Genomic DNA, 23,008 nt, shown 5'->3' with positions numbered 1-23,008 from the left:
TTTAATAGTTACATAACATGTTGTCATTGCCTAAATAGACTAAAGCAGGCAACCAGAGAAATGTGCATTGTTTTTCTTGTTCTCGTGACCCTTGTGCTCGGGGCTTCATCTGCTACCTCTATTCTTTATTTTACTGATAGAATGAATGAAAAGGGCATATTTGAATTACGCTTTAAGCCACAGGCTTTGATGACCTTTTACTCCACAGATCGTCTTGAATTTATGTATCGCTATTTCTTAAAATCTGTTGCATAAATGGCTTCCTTCTAGTCGAGGTGTGCGTGTCGGTAGAAATGATGACCCTCCACTGGGCATTGTGGCATATCGGATAATAATAACTTTATAAAAAAAAAAAAAGCCTTTGTCCCAATGGTACTCAAAGCTTTTTACAACTGCAATATAGCTCAGATAAGCTTACTATCGGTGCAGAAAAAAACAGAGATAGAACAGTAATGATGAGGCATAGGTCACGCAGGGGTCTCCAAACTCTGTCCTCAAGAGCCGCACACAGGCCAGCTTTTATGGATATCCCTCTTTCAGCAAAGGTGGCTCAAGCACTGAGGCACCGATTGAGCTACCTGTGCTGAAACAGGCATATCCATAAAAGCTGGCCTGTGTGCGGCTCTTAAGGGCTGAGTTTGAGACCCCTGCGAAGGGGATTGTAATAGAGTAGGAAGAAGAGGTCCTGTCGACCAATGCTCTCCTAAGGAGGGTAGAAGACAGGGAGGCCCCAATACATGCACTCGTACTGCTCAGGAAATATTGATATTAGTCTTATCGATGGTAAGTAGGCTGGGCAGCCAATGTCCCTATGGGTGAAGCGGGAGCAATCCCTGGCTGCACAATCGCAGTTGCTGCCAGGGTAGCGGATGACTAATAAATCCCTCTGCTGTCGCTGGTTAGAAAATATTTGCTACCAGCAATCAACTTCAGCCATAGAGATCTGCTGTGTGGCCGTTACTAGGACCCACCAGGCACCTGGTGTCTTAGATACTCACCCTGTGGTTAACCAGTTACTAATTATTTGTGTCTACTGGTTCTGCACAGTAATGCATCTTTTTTTAGGGTTTTTTTTGTCCCCATTCCTTTTATATCATAGTTGTAATTTAACATTATTATATATTTCAAAGCAAGTATAAACCAACCTCACACTGATGATACCCATCAAGGTTGAAACATGTCTGTGAGTGGTTTGTACTTGCTTTGCTAGTCCGATGCTGTGCTTAAAACCTGTGTGAACGGCGATGCATCTGCTTAAATGGGCTCCATATGAATGGATATTCCAAGCAAAAGACACACACACACACACACACTGCCTTTTTTCATGTTCTGATTTTCTTTTATTGGTACTTTACATGAGGTTCTCCAGCCTGTGCTAGTTTTTTCTCTCACAAGTACTGTACACAGTAGAAAAGTGGAAAACCTCTCTGAGTCGGACACCGTAGGCGTATAACATTATTTTAATTATGACATGAATATTAAAATAAAGTAAGTAATGTTCCTTTACATGTCGTCTTTTGGGTCTGATTGTTAAAGTTGCTTCTTTCTCCACAATAACAGACAAGTAGAAATGGGCGAATCTGTCGCCGACATTTGAATTGGCCACGAATATGGCATTTCTTCGCTCCTGCGGATAAGAGAGAGGTTTATAAAGTATACATTTCAAATATGCATTAACATTGTATTTGAGTCTCTAAACTGCTGGGGATGCTGTAAAATTGATTAAATACACATGTTCTGTGGGTGGTCACATTGAAGATGGTTTCCTTATTGCTGCGTTGCCAAGCTGCATTTTAGACCATTCATATAGTTCCTGCATGTTAATCTAACTGAATGCTCACAAGGAGGGAGAATTGAAGGTTTATCTTAGTCCGTGGTGGCAATATTCCAGAGCGCCAGCAACTTGCAGCCTAAGAGAAAACATTAACAAACATTGATAAGTGATTTTAAAATGGCAATAGTTTTCAGATTCAAAAAGAGGGATCCCCCCGCCCCCCATCAATCATTAAGATGTAACACCCTTAAGTACATCATCTGCATTTGTTCACGCTCATTCTTAGAGGGGCCTCTATTTTACGTAATCTACTAAACCGTTAAAATATAATTTCTAGTCTAAATTGGTAAAAATGGGTAAGGGCTGCATCCCAAATAAAGCAACTAATAAACAAAATAGATACAGTTGCCGGTGCTCCCATCAATGAACGAAAGGCTGCATCCAATCCCAGGTGGAAGATGGAAGTCAGGGCACACAGATTTGAAATATCACTGTGCCCTGTCTTCCATCTTTCATTGTCTAAATTGGTGTCTTGTGTTTACCAACGTGTGTGTTTTGTGTATTCCCTCCTTTTTTTTTTTTTATCTCAACGCATTTATTTTTCTCGTCCTCGTGACCTTTCTGTTTTACATCGGTACTATTTTTATTTGCCCATCTCCTTTTGCAGGCTTCCAGCGGTAACTATTACTTCATTTCCTACATTGTGACGCCGGGTGGGGACTACTTCTGCTGCGAGAGCGATGCTCAACGAAGAGCCTCAGAATACATGCAACCAAACTGGGACAACCTCCTCGGACCCCTGTGCCTTCCTCTGATGGACAGGTTCATCAGTCTGCTCAAAGACATCCATGTTACTTCATGGTAAATTGCTCTACACCTGCAAGACCTACACCTACATCACACATTTATGTAATACTGTACCAAGCAGATCCTCTTTTTGTTTTTGTTTATGTAACCCTGTTTCCCCCACCCAATCTCACATAGGGTATCCTAAGGGAAATACTACTCTGGTTACATCTGTCAATGTGGTGCATCCTGCTGGTAACATGGGGCCCTGAGTCTCCCGCATGATGTTGTAGGGAAATAACAGGACAGACTTCTGGGGTCTTGCCCAAATTCTACTTACAGGTGCAGCGCCTCCATCTTGTGCAGCCCCCCAGCTGTATGGGGTGAAGTCTCTGCAAAAGAACACGTCCCCCTCCTCCCAATATACTTCAGTCTCAAGCAGGAGGTATTTTATAAAAGGTCAGGATGCTTTATTTGGGTTCCTTCTTCAACAGCCACATTCACAGCAGTTGAAGGATCTTCACCTTCAGGATGTCCCTGAACACACTCCCAGCCAAGGGCACCAAGAGTGGTTCTTGCTCTTCCCCTATCCCCTGGTGGGATAGGAGGTATGTTAACCCCACTCTTCCTGGAGGGAGAGCTTCAAGCCTGCCAGAGCACTGACAGCTTGGTAGGGGTAACCTAAGTGTTTTATTGGGTCCAAAATGTATACACATGTCCGACGTTTTGGTCCCCCTGGGGGCCGAAATATCGGGCATAATTGTGCATTTTGATCCAATAAACACTTTTATGTGATTATTTCTTGTGCTCTTTATGTGATTATCTCTTGTGCTGTGCCGGCATATTGGATCTCTAGGGATCCTCACAGACTATGTATGCATGTATACAATACATATATTTTTTATGTATAATAAATCAGCACTACAGTACTCTCCTGATGTCAATTATAGTAAATTATTGTTGGACTAAAATTAACTATTAAGTGTCACTAACCTAAATGTGGAAAGGTAACAGTACAGTATATTAATGTTGAATAAACAATCAATCAAACAAGTAATATCATAAATGGTGCAAACACTCTTAATGTTGAAAAATAGTGTATGGTTAGTCAATACAAAGTAAGTATACCGACTTTTATAGTGAATACAAAAGCAGCTTCAAATGGAAAATACCTTTACAGGATAATTAGAATGTAGACTATAGAAGAAGCGCATGCTCCAAGGTACAGATGAATTGAATTGTTAAAAGTGATTAAAAGTCAGAATCGGGATAAAAACACTCCTATCAAGTTCTTAAAATGTAATGAAAGTGATACTATTACCACTGGGGATCCAGTGTAATTAAATGTATCCTAAATTAAATGACAATACTCTTGTGGCTTTTCTGCTCCTACTCTTTTCCTACTTATTTTCTGATATGGCCCATTTGGAAACCTGGTTGTAGAACCCTGATACACAGCTTACCACGCAGAAAATACAAATCTGTCTTAATACAGTAGGTACAGTTGTTTTTTCAGGACTCCAAAACATATGTAATGTGCCTTTTGAAATAGGGACAGTCAGAGGTATGTCATTAAAGTCTTGCTCTGAGGGACCTCTGGTTTTGCTATCTCTCCCCCCTCCCCCCAAAGGCCTATCTTCAAAATTTGCTGAATGTGATGACCTTTAAGGCAGATTACTGGCCGTATATAATTATTTTGTTTATTTATTTTTTAAATACTGTAGCTGCTTTATTTTAGTGTTTTTGTGTATAGGCCAAAAGCCTTCAGTATAGTGTTCACAGGGCAACCCACTGCAGCTTATTGTCACATACTTTACCCAAGAAGGCAGCACAATGCTGTTTTCAGTGTAGTCTTCAGAGACTTACAGTATAAAAGAAACTGTCTTATCCTAATCTTCTCTGATAAAGCTCATTCAAGTCGTCATACCACAAAGTGGGAGGGGCTTAGCAGTCATGTTCATTTTGGTTTCATGCTAATTTAGTAGTCTAGCCCTCTTTCCCCCCACCTTTTGGGAGATGATGTCGCTACCTGGTGTGTAGTGGTGCTAAATACCTGTTGGTTCACAGGAGGTCTGAGATTCCGCCGATGTTGTTGGGGAAACAGGACAGGCTTTTGAGGTCAATGCATAGTTTCTTCTCTGGACGTCAGCGCCTCCATCTGCAGCAGACTCCAGGAGTGCTGGGAGCAATCCCTGCGAAATAACTATTCCCATACTCCCCCTGATAGACTGCAGACTCAGGCCAGGAGTGTAGTTGAACAGGAACATCTTTATTCAGCGTCAACGCATACAGTATATCATTCTATACCGGATACAGATTCCTTTCAGGTCCCAGACCTCTGGGTGGTCCCTGGGTCAGCTTTGAGGCTTGAGTCCTTTCCAGCTGCCTTTGCTTTGCCACAGACCCTTGATGGGGACTGATCATATAGTCCCACACCAGAGGGCGAGACAACACCGACACAATTTAGAGTTGCAGCTTCTCTAGTACAGAGGGGGAAGGTACAAGGTCTGAGCCCAGGATTGGCCACCTCCACCCCTGTCACTCAAGGAAGCTGCTGGTGTGAGGCAAACCCAAGATTGGGCCTGACACTGCCTGCACCTACCAGGACTTGCATGTCAGGGAGGGCAGACTGGTAGCCAGACCAGGCATGGCTGCAGTAGGGAAAAAACAGACTTTAAAAATCAGCGAGCAGGGAAAGGGCTATTGAAGTAAAAATACATTTATTACTGTATAGAAATCTTTACCAAGGCCACAAGTTGGCTTAACACTAAAAAGTCAATGAGCACTGCATTTTTAATTACTTTCAAACGTTAAAAAAAAGGCCCTTTATTTTTAGGTTTGCTGGGCTGGTTTTTTGCTACTTTAAAAAAAGGTGAAATAGCTATTTTTTTGGTGTCAGAGGTACAATTTAATTTTTTGCTCGGTTCTTTTACATTTTCTAAGCGAATCTCGACTGGTTCGCACGTCACTACTAGGGACTCTATATCTGTTTGTTTATTTTATTTGTAGAGAGGATGTTTCTGGTTAAGGACTGGTACAGCAAGGTGTAAAATCATGGTGAAAATATGATTTGTGACGGCACTACAATGAAACGCCTGCACTGCCAGACGGGCCTGCCGATTCCACCAGCCGCAAAGAGGGTTAATATGGCTGCTCTTGTCTTTGCTTTGTTTGTTAGTGCCTACTTCAAGGAAACCCTGCTGAATGACATCAGGAAAGCACGAGACAAGTACCAAGGCGATGAACTGGCCAAAGAACTGACCCGCATTAAGTTACGTATGGACAACACTGAGGTTCTCACGTCAGATATCGTAATCAACTTGCTTCTGTCATACAGAGACATTCAGGTAAACAGCTTCAGGACAGGGACAGCTTTTTACCAGTGAGAAGAAGGGCGCTGATATTCCGCTTGTGTCTGTGAAACGCAATCTAATAATATGCACAGTCTGTTAACCTGTGTACTGGACGAGTCTGAACAAATATATTAAAGTGCGGCCCACTAATTATTTGTGGGGCTTCTGTTAATATTCGCATGTAAACTTGTTAAGAAATGTGAGCAAGCTAGAGAGGAACAATACTTAGAGCCCCAAGTGATTTGATTGAGATATATATATATCAATCATATAAGAATATTACTGGTGAGCATATTCACATGTCTTAGACAGGTCTGCAGCACTGCTTTTCACCATTATCAGCAAGTATACAGTGCTTCCACTGCAGCAAGGGATTCTGGGAAATGACATGCAAATGAGCACACATGGCCACCTTTTGTCTCAAATCCATTATTACATGGAACCCGTAAGCCAATGCTTACTGCTTTAAACACAGCTTTTAAACATAGCTTGGGATGAGATGCAAAGCCAGTGAACCCACTCACAGACAGACTGTTTTGACCTTGTGGGTCTCATCAGTGTGAGGTTGGTTGTACTGGCTTTGCAATTTGAGACTTGGGCTGGACTTCACTACACATTATTTAGGTTATGGTGGGTGAAAAGGTGACTAAAAACCCTCCACTTTATCACCTAGTATAAAGTGCTTCCACTGCAGCAAGGGATTCTGGTAAATGACATGCAAATGAGCACACAGTGCCACCCTTTGTCTCGAATACATTATTACATGGAACCCTTAAGCGAATGCTCGCTGTTTGTAATAATGGATTTGAGACAAAAGGTGGCACTGTGCTCATTTGCATGTCATTTCCCAGAATCCCTTGCCACAGTGGAAGCACTATATGCTAGGTAATAATGGTGAAAAGCAAGGTTGCAGACCTGTCTAAGGCTGCGCTTCTACAGCCGGCAACGCGACCGATGACGTCACCCGTCGCTGTCGCGACGAGTTGTATTTGGAAGTTTAGGCGACGTCGCTGTATGATGTCATAAAAGGGGAGGGCAGAGGCACGGAGAAGCTCCCGATTGGCTGCAAGGGGAGACAGTAGCCGAAAAAATAAAATATCAGTGACCACCAGATTTCTGGTAGCACTATAAGCACACACGACGGCGACAATGCATTTGTTGCGACATTGCGTCGCCGTCACTATAAGCGCAGGCTAAGGCTGCGGCCATAGTGATCGTGACAGCGGGCAGGAAGGCAGGAGGGCGCGCGCTGCGTGATCACATAGATGTGCCTCTATGAGGTTATCTATAGAGAGCACCAACGCGCGCGAGAGCAGAGGCGCGACACTCGCAATGCAGGAGGAAACAGAAAAATCTGTTTTCGCGCGCGGCAGCCGGGTCACGTGAGTGGTTCGCCCAATGAGGGCGAACCAGCTCTGTGATGTCACGGCCACGCCCCCCGACACGCCTCTCCATCTCATTGCATGCAGGACGCAGATCTCGCCTGCTGCAGGCGGCGGGGAGAAGCCGAGTGAACGCTTGCACCCTCTCCAGCGTTCACCATGGCCGCAGCCTTAGGCTACGCTTAGAGTGACGGCGATGTCAGGCTATGGTCGCTGGAAAAATCAAATTGAGATGACTTCCAGCGATCGCAACCAAGCCGCCGTGCCGCGCTTACTATAAGCGCACACGACGGTGGCAATGCATTTGTTTTGACGCGCTGCCGCTAAGCGCAGCCTAAGACATGTGATTGTGCTCGCAAGTAATATTTTTATATGCTATACGGTGGAGGGTTTTTAATTCAAAGACAATAGCGACTGATGCAGGGTTTGAGAAATGTCCCCGAGATTTAATTAAATGTAGCTACAAAAAATAATAGGTAAATGAATGAAATTGTTAAAGGTGCAAAAATGTGTTTCCATGTGGAAGGGTGTTTCTCTTCATTTCTGTAGGTTTCTTCTAAACTTGGTTGGACAACTTCTAGGTGGGAGAAAGCCCCCTATGCCTGGTATAGAATATACAGATAGAATCAGATTTTTATTGCAGTCCTAAAATGTAATTGCCCTTACTTCAAGGGAGAGCCAATAAACAGTAAAGATAATACAAAAACGATTCTTTAAGAGGAAATAGGTAGAAAAATGGCAGTGCACTGCCAAAAAGACCAGGAGGAGGCTCACGGTTGCAGCAGCAAGAATTTATTGCATAAAAAAGATTGGACTAAATGTCCCCCCTAAGCCACAGCAAAGGTCCACCAACGCGTTTCGGGCTCTATGCCCTTTCTCAAGGTGTACATAACGCTATAGAAAGCCAATATTTATACCCTGGCGCCGAACGCGCCATTAGGTGACGTCACAGACAGTCTAACCAATCGGTTGGCATCTCCTATTAGACGGATCCTTATTGGATGAATGGATCGCGTCATATCAAATAACTTTATTGAAAACAAACACCCCTCCATTCAATACAAATTGAAACCCTCCGATTGGCTTACTGAACACAAGAACAAGTATAACTTTATTAAGGCTAACATTAACATCTTATTTAATTAAAACGTCTGTGATGTCAGAAACAAGGCTTCCTCACCCAGTGCAAACAGAACATAATCAAAAAGACTTTATCAAAAAAAGAGAAAAAGAATAATAATTAATTTTATACAGAAAAAAGAAGAAAAAGAATTAAAAAATGCCATTAATCTAATGTTTTAGAAAAAATAATAACTCCCAAAAAGAGACATTAACGATAAAAAAACAAATCATTAAAAATAGCACATATGCACAATAATAACACACAGATGACGAAAAAAGGAAATATGTATAAAAGAAAATATACATTTTCTCCTTCATATCACCTGAGCACAATAAAGCACACTGACAACCTAATGACCATGAGCAGAATAAAAAAAGGAACCTTAATTCATTACATCAAATGCACATGGTCCAGAGTATAACGATGTGCAAACCAGAGACCCAGGGTATACTGTATAAAGGGGAAAAAATAGCTATATATTGATCAAGGATATACATAAGATAAATGAAACACAATAACTTCTAGTTGCTTAGATGTAATTTGATTCTAAAACATTTCTTTGTGATATTACACTTGTCCTTATAATTCAAACCAACTAGAAGTATACGTTGATGTTATATGAAGGAAATATGATACAAAATAGAAAAAGTTAATTTATCTTAGGAACCAAAGAGAAAAAAACAGATTCATACATTAATAAGCAAATTTATAGAGCAAATGGAATTTCTATTTGGAATTGTTTGTACCCTAAACAATTCTCAATCAAAGTATTTTATTTAATTAGAAGAATATTGGTTCTGGTCAAGATGAAACAGAAATAAAAAATAAATAATAAAAATAATAATGAAATCAGAAAAAATGGCCAAGGTCCCAGTCTGTATTAAGTCCAAACGGGACCTGGGTTTTTAACGTAAATATCCAAAAGGCCTCCCTTTGGTCTAACCTTTTGATACAATTCCCACCTCTTTCATGACAAGAAACAGACTCAATCCCACATACTTTAAGTAATCTGCCACCCCCTTTAGGGCAGTGGGTACAGTGTAGTGGTACCGGATGATTGAGGTCTCTTTTATTAATGAGCCTGACATGCTCCATAATGCGTGTCTTAAGGTTCCTCGTGGTCCGACCCACATACTGTTTCCCACACCCACAGGTGAGAAGGTAGATCACAAACGTGGTTTTACAATTAATAATGCTACGTATATTAAATGCAGCCTTAGTATATGTGCTCTCAAAAGTTTTGGTTGGAGATAAAAGAGCACAAATCTTGCAAGAACCGCATCTATATGAGCCGTTAGTGAAGGAACTTTGTTTGTCTGAGTCATGTGAGAACAGACTAGGGGAAAGCGAATTAGATATTGTTTTAGCCTTTCTAAAGACCAGTTTTGGTTTCTGGGGTAGATCTTGTCCCAAAATTGGGTCAAGGCGTAAAATACTCCAATGTTTCTCCAAGATTAGTCTCACCTCTTGTGCCTGTCGGCTAAACTGAGTGATAAACAATGGGTTATCTTGTTTGGATGTCTTTTTTGATTTCCTTTTTAACAATTGGCTCCTTTCCATAACCTCAACTTCTCCCCGTGCTTTATTTAGGTCAAGGGGATCACAGCCCCTGGCTAGAAATCTATTGTGTAAGTCATCTGATTGTCTATGGACGGCAGCATTTTTGGAACAGTTTCTTTTTATCCTCATGAACTGCCCCTTTGGTATTCCTTTTACAAGTGGCCTGGGGTGGCAGCTATCGGCTCTCAAATAAGTATTTCGTGAATTTTCTTTTCGAAATATGTCTGTGTGAATATTCAAGGAGTGATCAACATAAAATAATCCAAATATTTAAGGTGATGGTGATCAAAAGAAAATGTGAATTTTAGACCATAATCATTGTTATTAAGTGAATCTATAAATAATAACATAGTGTTAGTGTCACCCTCCCAGATGAAAATCAAGTCGTTGATGAATCGACGATAAAAAACAATGTGATCCCTAAATGGGTTCCTATCTCCAAACACGTGGAACGACTCCCAGCATCCCATGAATAAATTTGCATAGGATGGGGCAAAGCTGGTTCCCATGGCAGTTCCACGTGTTTGGAGATAGTAAACACCATCAAACACAAAGTAATTGTGGGTTAATAAGAAGTAAATGGAGTCCAAAATGAAACTCCCCTGTGCTGGTGATAAATCAGAAAAATCCAAAAAGTAGCTGGAAGCTGCCATCCCCAGGTCATGCCTAATGATTGTATATAATGATGTGACATCCATAGACAACCAGACAAAGTTTGGTCTCCAAGAGACACTTTCCAATTGATTAATTAAATCGACACTGTCTAGAATGTTAGACGGCAAAGCTAGCGCCAGGGGTTGGAGATAGTGGTCCACGTACCGTGACAGACCATCTCCCAAAGATCCAATACTAGAGACAATTGGCCTCCCTGGAGGGGAGACCAATGTCTTATGGATCTTTTAAGAGGAAATAGCAGCTACTGTACAAAGTCAATGTAACTAATCTTGTATTTCGGTTAGTAAATTCTGATATTGCTTTTGAAACGAAGGGCCATACTTTTTTCAATTTTGTTATCCTTTCATGCGATGTACATACTGTAGCGTAAAGTTGGACAGTATTGCCATGGTGTTCGCATGTCCTCATGAATTTGTGGAGTAGAGAAAATATTGAGTCTGCTTTTGTTTCCCACTAGATGCTATATCAAATATTGAATTCAAATATTGACATAAAAAAGGAAGACCGTTGAAGGAAATAACAATTGGGAGGATCATGTAATAAGAGCTATTGTATTTTGTAGGCATGACTGCTTTGTACAGTGTTTCAGCCTTTGATGACAGTTGTATTGATTTAGCATGTTATTCACTAAAATTGGATTGCATTTACTGCTCATTCGGGTAATCAACTTGGGGTAGCCATGTGGTCCAAGAATAAAGGTCTATTTCAGCTTAAATCTGTTGATATAACTAATAAACTAGCACTGGTAAGGTATAAAGTTGTTCTTTTTTTTTATTTAATTTTTTTATTGGGTAAGGTACAGCATATCATATTACAGCAAGCTGGTACAGAAGTCATTGGGCATTTTATGAACAAGTTGACACTAATAGAGCTTCCGCACAACCTGATAGGATCCAATAGTATCTAGCCTGCCCCTCCATCCGGAGGGGGGGGGGGAGGGGTTGTCTGTGGATGTGCACCTGTCGCTCCTTTTTAAATGGAGTGAGGATAGTTATAAGGAAGAGAGGAAGAAAGAGGGGAGTGGGAGAGGGATGGGGGGAGGGGGGATGGAGCGGCATAAGTGAGGGAGGGGGTGGGGGCGGGGGGACCCCCTAAAGTTGTTCTTTTTATCTGGAGCCCGGTGGCTAAACCAAACGACTGTAACAGGCGTTATTTACGTGATCCCTGCCCCTTTCTGACACGCACGGCTAATGCAGACACAATGGTGACTGATCCCACTGGCGTATTGTGGGTATCGCACTACAACGCACCAGCGGGAGCAATAACACCGCTACGTTAGTATTAAACTACTGAGATTACATTTGCAACCAGTGGTCAAAGTAACATTAGAGTGTCATGATTGTTTGAGAGCAAGATAACATCTTTTTGCTGAATTCTGGTATATTCTATTTATGCCAGAAAAAAAAGGAAGCAAGATTTATAAAACTAGTGAATTATTATTTAAAAAGAGGTGGAACTGCAGGCGTGTAGAGGTAAAAGTAAAGTAGTGGTACCTTATACTTCCTCACACCATGGCAGGTTGGCCAGTGTCTGCAGCACATTTGCAAAGCATCATGGATCCTTCCAGGTAAACTGAAATGAACAACATAAAGAATCATTTAGAGGTAACACTCGTGTGCTTTTATTTTAGGACTATGATGCCATGGTTCGACTGGTGGAAACGCTCGAAATGCTGCCAACCTGTGATTTAGCAGATCAACATAATATCAAGTTTCATTATGCATTTGCTCTGAATCGGTAAGCAAAAATATTGGTAAGTGAAGATCATTGAACCAATCATTTGTAATGACAATGGTGCAGATTGGTAGCACTATATCTGCCTTCTATTTTATATGTTAACACAGCTCACTGCTGTATGTATCTCTGTTTGTGGAGCGCTCAGTTTCTGTGTCTGCATGTGTGTATATATATATATATATATATATGTGTGTGTGCGTGTATATATATATATATATCTATAAGACTGAAATAATGTTTGTGTGTGTATTTCTGCTGGACAGCTCATTGGCTTGCGGGCCAGGCAGGGAGAAGAGACACACACGCACACTCACAGCCTCCTCACACCGTGACCGCGTGCGCCTCTGACCATCACAGCACACCGTGAGCAGCCTCCTCCCCTCACTGACACACACTCACTGACTGACACACTTACACTCACTGACACACACTCACTGACACACACTCACTGACTGACACACACTCACTGACTGACACACACTCACTGACTGACACACACTCACTGACTGACACACACTCACTGACTGACACACACTCACTGACTGACACACTCACTGACTGACACACACAGACTGCCACTCACCGACTGACACTGACTGCCACTCACCGACTGATACTGACTGACACTCACTCACGGACTGACACACTCCCTGACTGACACTCACTCACTGACACTCACTCACTCACTGACACTTACTCACTGACACACACTCACTCACTGACACTCACTCTCTGACACACACTCACTGACACACACTCACTCTCTGACACACACTCACTGACTGACACACACACTTCCCCCCCTCAGTCAGCTCAGCTGCCAAACACAGGGGGGGGGGCGGAGCTGTGAACAGGGGGGGGGGTGGCGAAACAAAGCATTGAATGTGGGGGGAATCGGAGCTGTGAACAGTGGGGGGAGGGGGGCGCAGCTCTGAACAGCTGTGAAGAGGGGGGGAAGGGAGTGGAAGCGAGAACATTACATCCCGGGCAACGCCGGGTATATCAGCTAGTATATATATGTGTGTGTGTGTCTGTGTGTGTGTGTATGTTTGTACAGTATATATACAGTGTATGTATATATACAGTGGTCGACAAATCACCCAAAAATCTACTCGACGAACAAAAAATCTACTCGCCACCTAGTCCCGCCCCCAGCCCCGCTTTTTAAAAAAAAAAAAATGAATAAATTCCTAGTAAGAACAACATTCGTTTTTGACATTAGTTTATTTATTGTATTACATTATACTACAATTAGTCCTTGTTACGTGTGTGTGTGTGTATGTCGGATTTAGAAAAAAAAGCCAGATGTGAATGACTAGTTTCCTGAACCCCATAACTAGTGCCTGATGCCCCCGCTTCACAATATCTAAAGCAGCAATCCCGCCTGGGATCTTACCTGATCCGCAGTACCTCAATGTCCAGGTACCCTCATTCCTGCAATGTTATAAGTTTGAGGGGACGTGTTCTCTACCTGTCTTCTGGTTTAGGGGGGATTCCGATGTCTTCTGTGTGAAGCTCGAGAGTTAAATCTGGAAGAAAGCAGTATAGGTTATTTCGGTGTAGGTATAGGGCAGTTAAGATATATAGGGTAAATAAGAGATCCAGAGTGTGGGTGAGAGAGAGAGAGAGTGTGGGTGAGAGAGAGAGAGAGAGAGTGTGGGTGAGAGAGAGAGAGAGAGTGTGGGTGAGAGAGAGAGAGTGTGGGTGAGAGAGAGAGAGTGTGGGTGAGAGAGAGAGAGTGTGGGTGAGAGAGAGAGAGTGTGGGTGAGAGAGAGAGAGTGTGGGTGAGAGAGAGAGAGTGTGGGTGAGAGAGAGAGTGTGGGTGAGAGAGAGAGAGTGTGGGTGAGAGAGAGAGAGTGTGGGTGAGAGAGAGAGAGTGTGGGTGAGAGAGAGAGAGTGTGGGTGAGAGAGAGAGAGTGTGGGTGAGAGAGAGAGAGAGAGTGTGGGTGAGAGAGAGAGAGAGAGTGTGGGTGAGAGAGAGAGAGAGTGTGGGTGAGAGAGAGAGAGAGTGTGGGTGAGAGAGAGAGAGAGAGTGTGGGTGAGAGAGAGAGAGAGAGTGTGGGTGAGAGAGAGAGAGAGAGTGTGGGTGAGAGAGAGAGAGAGTGTGGGTGAGAGAGAGAGAGAGTGTGGGTGAGAGAGAGAGAGAGTGTGGGTGAGAGAGAGAGAGAGTGTGGGTGAGAGAGAGAGAGAGTGTGGGTGAGAGAGAGAGAGAGAGAGTGTGGGTGAGAGAGAGAGAGTGTGGGTGAGAGAGAGAGAGTGTGGGTGAGAGAGAGAGAGTGTGGGTGAGAGAGAGAGAGAGTGTGGGTGAGAGAGAGAGAGAGTGTGGGTGAGAGAGAGAGAGAGTGTGGGTGAGAGAGAGAGAGAGTGTGGGTGAGAGAGAGAGAGAGTGTGGGTGAGAGAGAGAGAGTGTGGGTGAGAGAGAGAGAGTGTGGGTGAGAGAGAGAGTGTGGGTGAGAGAGAGAGAGTGTGGGTGAGAGAGAGAGAGAGTGTGGGTGAGAGAGAGAGAGAGAGTGGGTGAGAGAGAGAGAGAGTGTGGGTGAGAGAAAGAGAGAGTGTGGGTGAGAGAAAGAGAGAGTGTGGGTGAGAGAGAGAGTGTGGGTGAGAGAGAGAGTGTGGGTGAGAGAGAGAGTGTGGGTGAGAGAGAGAGTGTGGGTGAGAGAGAGTGTGGGTGAGAGAGAGAGTGTGGGTGAGAGAGAGAGTGTGGGTGAGAGAGAGAGTGTGGGTGAGAGAGAGAGTGTGGGTGAGAGAGAGAGTGTGGGTGAGAGAGAGAGTGTGGGTGAGAGAGAGAGTGTGGGTGAGAGAGAGAGTGTGGGTGAGAGAGAGAGTGTGGGTGAGAGAGTGAGTGTGGGTGAGAGAGAGTGTGGGTGAGAGAGAGTGTGGGTGAGAGAGAGTGTGGGTGTGAGAGAGTGTGGGTGAGAGAGAGTGTGGGTGAGAGAGAGTGTGGGTGAGAGAGAGTGTGGGTGAGAGAGTGTGGGGTGAGAGAGAGTGTGGGTGAGAGAGAGAGTGTGGGGGTGAGAGAGAGAGAGAGTGTGGGGGTGAGAGAGAGAGAGAGTGTGGGTGAGAGAGAGAGAGAGTGTGGGTGAGAGAGAGAGAGAGAGAGTGTGGGTGAGAGAGAGAGTGTGGGTGAGAGAGAGAGAGTGTGGGTGAGAGAGAGAGAGTGTGGGGTGAGAGAGAGAGAGAGTGTGGGTGAGAGAGAGAGAGAGAGAGTGTGGGTGAGAGAGAGAGAGAGAGAGAGTGTGGGTGAGAGAGAGAGAGAGAGAGTGTGGGTGAGAGAGAGAGAGAGTGGGTGAGAGAGAGAGTGTGTGGGTGAGAGAGAGAGAGAGTGTGGGTGAGAGAGAGAGAGAGTGTGGGTGAGAGAGAGAGAGAGTGTGGGTGAGAGAGAGAGAGAGTGTGGGTGAGAGAGAGAGAGAGTGTGGGTGAGAGAGAGAGAGAGTGTGGGTGAGAGAGAGAGAGAGTGTGGGTGAGAGAGAGAGAGTGTGGGTGAGAGAGAGAGAGAGTGTGGGTGAGAGAGAGAGTGTGGGTGAGAGAGAGAGAGAGTGTGGGTGAGAGAGAGAGAGAGTGTGGGTGAGAGAGAGAGAGAGTGTGGGTGAGAGAGAGAGAGAGTGTGGGTGAGAGAGAGAGAGAGTGTGGGTGAGAGAGAGAGAGAGTGTGGGTGAGAGAGAGAGAGAGTGTGGGTGAGAGAGAGAGAGAGTGTGGGTGAGAGAGAGAGAGAGTGTGGGTGAGAGAGAGAGAGAGAGTGTGGGTGAGAGAGAGAGAGAGTGTGGGTGAGAGAGAGAGAGAGTGTGGGTGAGCGAGAGAGAGAGTGTGGGTGAGAGAGAGAGAGTGTGGGTGAGAGAGAGAGAGAGAGAGTGTGGGTGAGAGAGAGAGAGAATGTGGGTGAGCGAGAGAGAGTGTGGGTGAGCGAGAGAGAGTGTGGGTGAGCGAGAGAGAGAGTGTGTGGGTGAGAGAGAGAGAGAGTGTGTGGGTGAGAGAGAGAGAGAGTGTGTGTGAGAGAGAGAGAGAGAGAGAGAGTGTGTGGGTGAGAGAGAGAGAGAGTGTGTGGGTGAGAGAGAGAGAGAGAGAGAGTGTGTGGGTGAGAGAGAGAGAGAGAGAGTGTGTGGGTGAGAGAGAGAGAGAGAGAGAGAGTGTGTGGGTGAGAGAGAGAGAGAGAGAGTGTGTGGGTGAGAGAGAGAGAGAGAGAGAGAGAGTGAGAGAGTGTGTGGGTGAGAGAGAGAGAGTGTGGGTGAGAGAGAGAGAGAGAGAGAGAGAGTGTGGGTGAGAGAGAGAGAGAGACTGTGTGGGTGAGAGAGAGAGAGAGAGAGAGAGTGGGGGTGAGAGAGACAGAGTGTGTCGCCGTCGCCTACGGGACTACTGCACATGCGCGAATACAGAAATGGCGACGCCCTGGACTCTTGGGCCGCTGCGGAGCCTCCGGTGCACCGGAGCGCTCCCTACAACCTTAACCGACTCTCTCACCACAACGGAGGTGAGGGTCAGTCTAGGGGACCTGGCTACATATATATATAATTTATTTATTTTTCTCTCTATATTTACTCTACACAAAGATGACAGCACTGCCATACAGTTCCGTAATAGAGACCAGTCTGTGCATGGTTAAAAGCAGTGACAACAGTTAGAAATTGGCATGTTGTCAACATTTAAAGCCACTGGACACACATGCAACAATCAGTCCCAATGTTTTTGTCTGCAGGGGGAACCTCTTCAGGGGAGTCTGAGAACTGTAATCAACATACATTTACAGTATAAAGCGTGCCAAATTACATTAGAGTCACAGGGAATGCTGGGATGAGCAGTTGCTGGGCAACAAGTAAACATAGTCGGACACCCAAAAATTGTGTGTGCGGCCCTAGTTTCCAAAATCCCAGCAAAGCCAAGTGAACACCCACATAGAGAGCTCATCCAGCAGTAAGCAGCATAACACACAATCATACAGTATGTTGCAGCACAGAGAATCCCCTTTTCAGCAAATGTCCACATACCAAGTTCTGGCAATTAGGGAAAACATGGCTGCAAAGTGTTGCAATTCATCAATGATTCAGGCAAATGTTTCCAGCCAGTCCAACCCAGTACTCTCCCCGTCTCATTATTTTGCATCATTATAAAATCTGCCGCAGAGTTCTACGGGTTAATCCTCATTATTTTGCATGACTTAGAATAACACCGCTTCATTGCATTTTGGATGGGAGCCATCTTTTTTTTTTATTTTTACCATACATTGTTCAACTAATGTACTGTAACTACGGCAAGAAGTCGTTGTAATTCAGTGAAAAGTCCATTCAAAAATGTCATTCCATAAATCCTAATATTGAAATGTAGTAGTTAGTCGAAGGAGGATTACTACTACACACCATATATTACAATATTGTTCATATTTACCGGTGCACTTGTGTTGAAAGAAGTCCTGCTGGAAATTCAGATCATGCACTGATATAAGAATAACACAAGGCACTGCGGATGTTTCTAAATGCTATTTAATGAGCCAAAAACTTAGCGACGTTTCGACCAAAGCGGTCTTTTTCAAGTGGTGAGTGGCTTAAAACTAAAGTGTCTCATATTGTCTTATAAACCCATACAAATCCCCAGAATGCTCTTTGATGATAATCAATGACACCTGCTGTCATATGCTGAATCCTCATTACTCCTTACTCCTTACTGTTGCAGCTGAAAGGAGGCTGTGTCTTCTGCACTATCCAATGAAATCTCTTGCTGCAGACATCTGACCCAACACATCAGGTGTCGTCCACACATGTCCCCGTTGCCATAGGAATGTTCCACATCAAGCTCTATCTCAACACCAATGCAGCTACTCCTCCCCTCTGTGTTCGGCGATTAGACACGCCCCCAAATCCGCTGTAGTCATGGAGATACTCCTATTGCGCCGCGCACCATCGTGGTTTCATCATAAAGGCTGTGTTACTTCTTATTTGTACCTTGGGATGAAAACATGCTCCAAGTCCTCCTAGGGAATGTGGGGATCTGCCTGCGCTTCCGTGTGCACTGTTGCAAACTGTATTGCTGTCAGTCAGTGGGGTAGCGCATGAGGGAGCTCCGCTGGGCCACTGAATTGACTGGTGCAGGGGGTTGTTGGTTGCTTACCTTACCTGCATCTCCAGTCTGGGGCCTGCTCTCCTCGGCTACTCCTGCGTGCCACCGTCAGAAGGAAATCGGGTAAAGATGGCGGGTTCCGGCGCAACTGCAGATGACTGACTCAGAGAGGCTGCTGGGATACTTCAACAGCTTTATTGTTCCAAAACACACAAGGGCTAACACCGCATTCTCCCCCTCAACGCGTTTCACCCTTAGGAATAGGGCTTCGTCTTGGAGTGGGGAGAAGCGGATGCTGCCTGTTTAAATACAGGAAAGCCCGCGAAAACGGGTACAAACATATTAAAACATTAACTCCTCCAATGCCTTTGCCTGTTACTTATGTTATCAATCGGGTAATCAGTACTCCGTACTTGTATACATTGTTGCACTTATGTTGTTATTTTAGCATTTTGTGTAAACATGTTAGTAAAGATATGCCATTTGAACTCAGGTAGATCATTGGAGAAAATTGAAAGGATATAAGTAAAAAGTGGCTGCAAACACTGCTAAAGCCTGGTATATATCCAACGAATTTATGCTAACTGCCTATAATAATTGTGCATAAGTTTCTACTCACACACATATTATACATTGTAAAATTAAATAGACAATGTAAATTATTGGGCTGATTCATGCATCATACATTGGACTATAACCAGGTGCTGGAAGAAAGAGGAAAAGAAAGGGGAAGAAATGGGGGGGGGGGGGAGAGGGGGGAGGAAGGGGAAAAAAAAAAAAAAAAAAAAAAAAGGGGGGGGGGGGGAAGGGAGGGGAGGGGAAGGGGAAAGAAAGGGAGGGGGGAAAGAAGAGAGGAAGGGGGGGGGGAGGGGAAGGAGGGAAGGGGAAGGGGGTGTGGGGAAAAGAGTCAGTGTAAATAGTTACAGAGGATAACATATTAGACTGTATGCCCTCACCCTGCGGGCATTTCATCTCAGTATTAGAATTAAAATTCAAAAAGAAATTCAAAGAAAAATTCAAAGAAGAATTTAAAGAAAACAACGTAGATCCCAGTCAATGTTAAGTCCGTTGGGCTGCAGAGAACCCAGTGTATGTATCCAGTGTGCCTCTCTCTGGTGTAAAATCCTTAGTCTATCCCCTCCTCGGGGTGGTAACACTATGTGTTCGATGGCACAACATTTGAAATTCTCCACAGAGCCCAACGGACATAAATTGAAATGCAAAGGTACCGGATGTGTAGTATCGTGTTTTTTAATTAACCTGAGATGTTCCATAATGCGGATTTTAAGGACTCTACTGGTTAGTCCTATATATTGTTTATTACAACCACATTTTAGGAGGTAAATCACGAAATTGGTCTGGCATGTTATAAACGTTTTAATGGGAAATCTACGTGTTTCATCATGGTTTGAGAAATGTTTAGTCTTAATCATATTTGGACATATTTTACAATGCCCACATTTGAACGAGCCAGTTAGCTTTGGGAACATGGACCTACTAGTTATGTTGCGGTTGGTTGGTTTTAACATGCTGGGCGACAAAAGGTTCCCTAGAGTAGCAGCCTTGCGAAAAACTATTTTTGGGCCCATACTGACCAGTTTACCTAATAGAGGATCTAAAGACAAAGTGGTCCAGTGTTTATGTATGATGGCTTTGATACAATTGGCCTGGTCACTAAAATTAGTGATGAAAAAAGGGGGTCCCATGTCCTCTCCTTGTGTGACCTTTGTATGTTGGCGAACATTCATATTTATGAGTTGTTCTCTATTGGTGTCTAGGGCATTTTGATACGCGAGATCAAGGTCCCTAGCGTCATAACCCCTTGACAGGAATCGCTCTCTCATCTCGCGCGCCCTCTGTTCAAAGGACCCTAAAGTAGAACAGTTCCTACGTAACCGCAGGAACTGTCCCTTCGGGATGCCTCTGACCAGAGGGCGCGCATGACAGCTCCTGGCATGAAGCAGTGAGTTTCTGGCATTTTCTTTTCTGTAAATGTCAGATTGGACGTTTTTTTCCAAGTCCACATAGAGATTTAAATCCAAAAATTTGATTTGGTATTTATCATAGGAATGAGTGAATCTCAAATTTAGTGTGTTATCAGCCAGATACTCAAAAAACTTCAAAAGCTCTTCCTCCCCACCACTCCAGATCAAGATGAGATAATCAATGTAGCGTTTGTAAAACGCCACATGATGTCTGAAAGGATTGGAATCTCCAAAAACGTGGGACATCTCCCACCAACCCATGAAGAGGTTGGCGTAGGAGGGGGCAAAAGACGTCCCCATTGCTGTCCCACGTGTTTGGAGATAAAACTGTTGGTCAAAGAGAAAATAATTGTGCGTGAGTGAAAATTTAATACTATCTAGAAGAAAGGCTATATGTGCTGGAGATAAAGTGGAATGGTTGTGCAGAAAAAATTCTGTGGCAATGAGGCCATGATCGTGTTTGATGATATTGTATAAAGAAGTTACATCTAGGGTGACCCAGATGTAATGTGTGTGCCAGGTGATAGGGGTGAGTAATGACAAAATGTGTTTGGTGTCTATAATGTGAGATGGAAGTGAGTGAACAAGTGGCTGTAAAAAGTGATCGATATATTGTGAAAGGTGTTCACCCAGTGAGCCAATGCTAGAAATAATAGGTCTACCCGGTGGTGCAACCAGTGTCTTGTGAATTTTGGGGAGGTGATGAAAAATAGGGGTGATGGGGTCTGGAGTGGTGAGGAAGTCCCGCTCATTAGGTGTGAGAACATGTAGCATCTCACCTTCATCCATGAGGTCCAAGAACTCTCTACTGAATTGGATGGTGGGGTCCCTGTCAAGGACACGGTAGGTATCGGGGTCACTCAGTTGTCGCTGTGCCTCTGCTGTGTAGTATTCTCTGTCAACCACAACCGTAGCGCCACCTTTGTCCGCCTTTCTAACAAGAATGGAATCATTATTGGTTAGTGATTTTAATGCTGCCCTTTGTTCCACTGTTAGGTTATCTAACTGATGTCCCCTGGTTCCTATGCCTTTTGCAAGGAGCGATAGATCTCTTTCAATGGCTCTCTGGAAGATATCAATGTACTGCCCCCTCATGAAAGAGGGATAGAACAGAGATCTCTTTTTAAACCCAGAGTTAGTACTACCCAAAAACTCTATTGGGTCTTCAATTGTATTGTTCTCATTGAAGAGATCCATGAGGTCCTGCTCCCTGCATTGATCTTCGAAACCTAGGGGAATTGGAACAACAGGGTTAATGTCAAATATAGGTAACACTGTATTGGGATTTTGATTCCTGGAAAAAAAGAAGCGTTTCAAAGTTAGTTTACGTGTAAACTTGAATACGTCTACCAAAGTAGAAAACAGATTAAATTGGGTATTGGGAGCAAATGAAAGTCCAAGATGCAACACAGATAGTTCTGATTGTGTCAGTTCGTGTTTGGAGATATTGATAACGTTACTGTTCTCCATAGTTAGGTTTTTAATCTCTTGGATGGCATCCCAATGTATGTTCTTTCTCCTGCCTCTTCTCGTCCTTCCCCGTTTTTTGAGGGCTTCTGTGTGGCCGGTCTATTTGTGCATGTCGTCTCGCCGGTTCCTGCCATCTCATCCCCAGACGAGGGGTTAAAGTCACTCTCGGAAAATGAGAAGGATACAGCATGTGAAGAAGAATCATTAGCTTTGTTTCCCTTTAGAATTGATTTCCCCCCTCCTTCTTTGTTAGCTTTCTTATATTTGGGCTTGCCTTTGGTTCTAGATGGTAGCTTCTGCCACATGTAAATCTGGTGCAAATCGTAGTCCGCCTTGTCACGCTCAAATTTAGACTGTTTGTTGAGCATAATGGTTTTCTCTTGTTTATTAAGTTTGCTAGCTGTTTTACTATCTAGCTCCTTGAAATTATCCATTGTTGAAAAGGCTTTCATTTTATCTTGTAGTTCCAAAATTTGTTTGGACACTAATTTATATTCTTGGGATTTCTGTCTAATAATTAGGTCCATTAGTTTAAATGAACAGTCCTCAAGAATCATGCACCATTGTTGTTCAAATTCTACATTGGTGAACCCAAAGGAAGGGGTCTTGGTGTGACGTAAGCCTCTTGGAATACGTTTTACACGAATGTAATTTTCCATGGTCGTTATTTCCCACCAAATTCTCTGTCTTAATAGTAAACATTTCTCCAATTTAACAAAATGTAACTTGAGGTCCGCAGTATCCTCACATAAAAATTCAGGGGTGTTGCTAAAAATAGCCTCTGCTCTATATGTGCGGTTGGCAGTGTTACAGCAACTAAATAAAATCTCTGTATCGAGTACAGGTACAGTGTCCATGCTGGTGTTGCCCTTGGTCTGTGTGTATATAGAATCCATGTGTCTCTAACACTGGATAACTTCCCAATATTGCTAGTGCAGTTTGAAGGAAGATGGAGGAAGTCCCAGGTGTAGCTGATAGCCACAGAGCTCACACGAGCTGCTGACAGAGAAAATACAGGGAATGTGGGGATCTGCCTGCGCTTCCGTGTGCACTGTGGCAAACTGTATTGCTGTCAGTCAGTGGGGTAGCGCATGAGGGAGCTCCGCTGGGCCACTGAA

General features: G+C 43.9%; 1 protein-coding gene across 3 annotated transcripts in view; it reads left to right on the top strand.

Annotated features, from left to right (window-relative positions):
• Positions 1–23,008, top strand: part of MAP3K15 (mitogen-activated protein kinase kinase kinase 15) — a 201,748-nt gene that overhangs the window by 98,568 nt on the left and 80,172 nt on the right. For all 3 annotated transcript variants that reach the window (XM_075594301.1, XM_075594300.1, XM_075594302.1), the window contains exons 4-6: positions 2,442–2,635; positions 5,739–5,907; positions 12,284–12,390. In XM_075594301.1, the coding sequence (XP_075450416.1) occupies positions 2,442–2,635; positions 5,739–5,907; positions 12,284–12,390 (470 nt within the window). The remainder of the gene's footprint in view (positions 1–2,441; positions 2,636–5,738; positions 5,908–12,283; positions 12,391–23,008) is intronic.

The sequence above is a fragment of the Ascaphus truei genome, chromosome 3, assembly GCF_040206685.1.
Source record: "Ascaphus truei isolate aAscTru1 chromosome 3, aAscTru1.hap1, whole genome shotgun sequence".
NCBI lineage: Eukaryota > Metazoa > Chordata > Amphibia > Anura > Ascaphidae > Ascaphus > Ascaphus truei.
The sequence above is the reverse complement of the archived record's forward strand: the minus strand, read 5'-3'. Positions and strand labels throughout refer to the sequence as shown.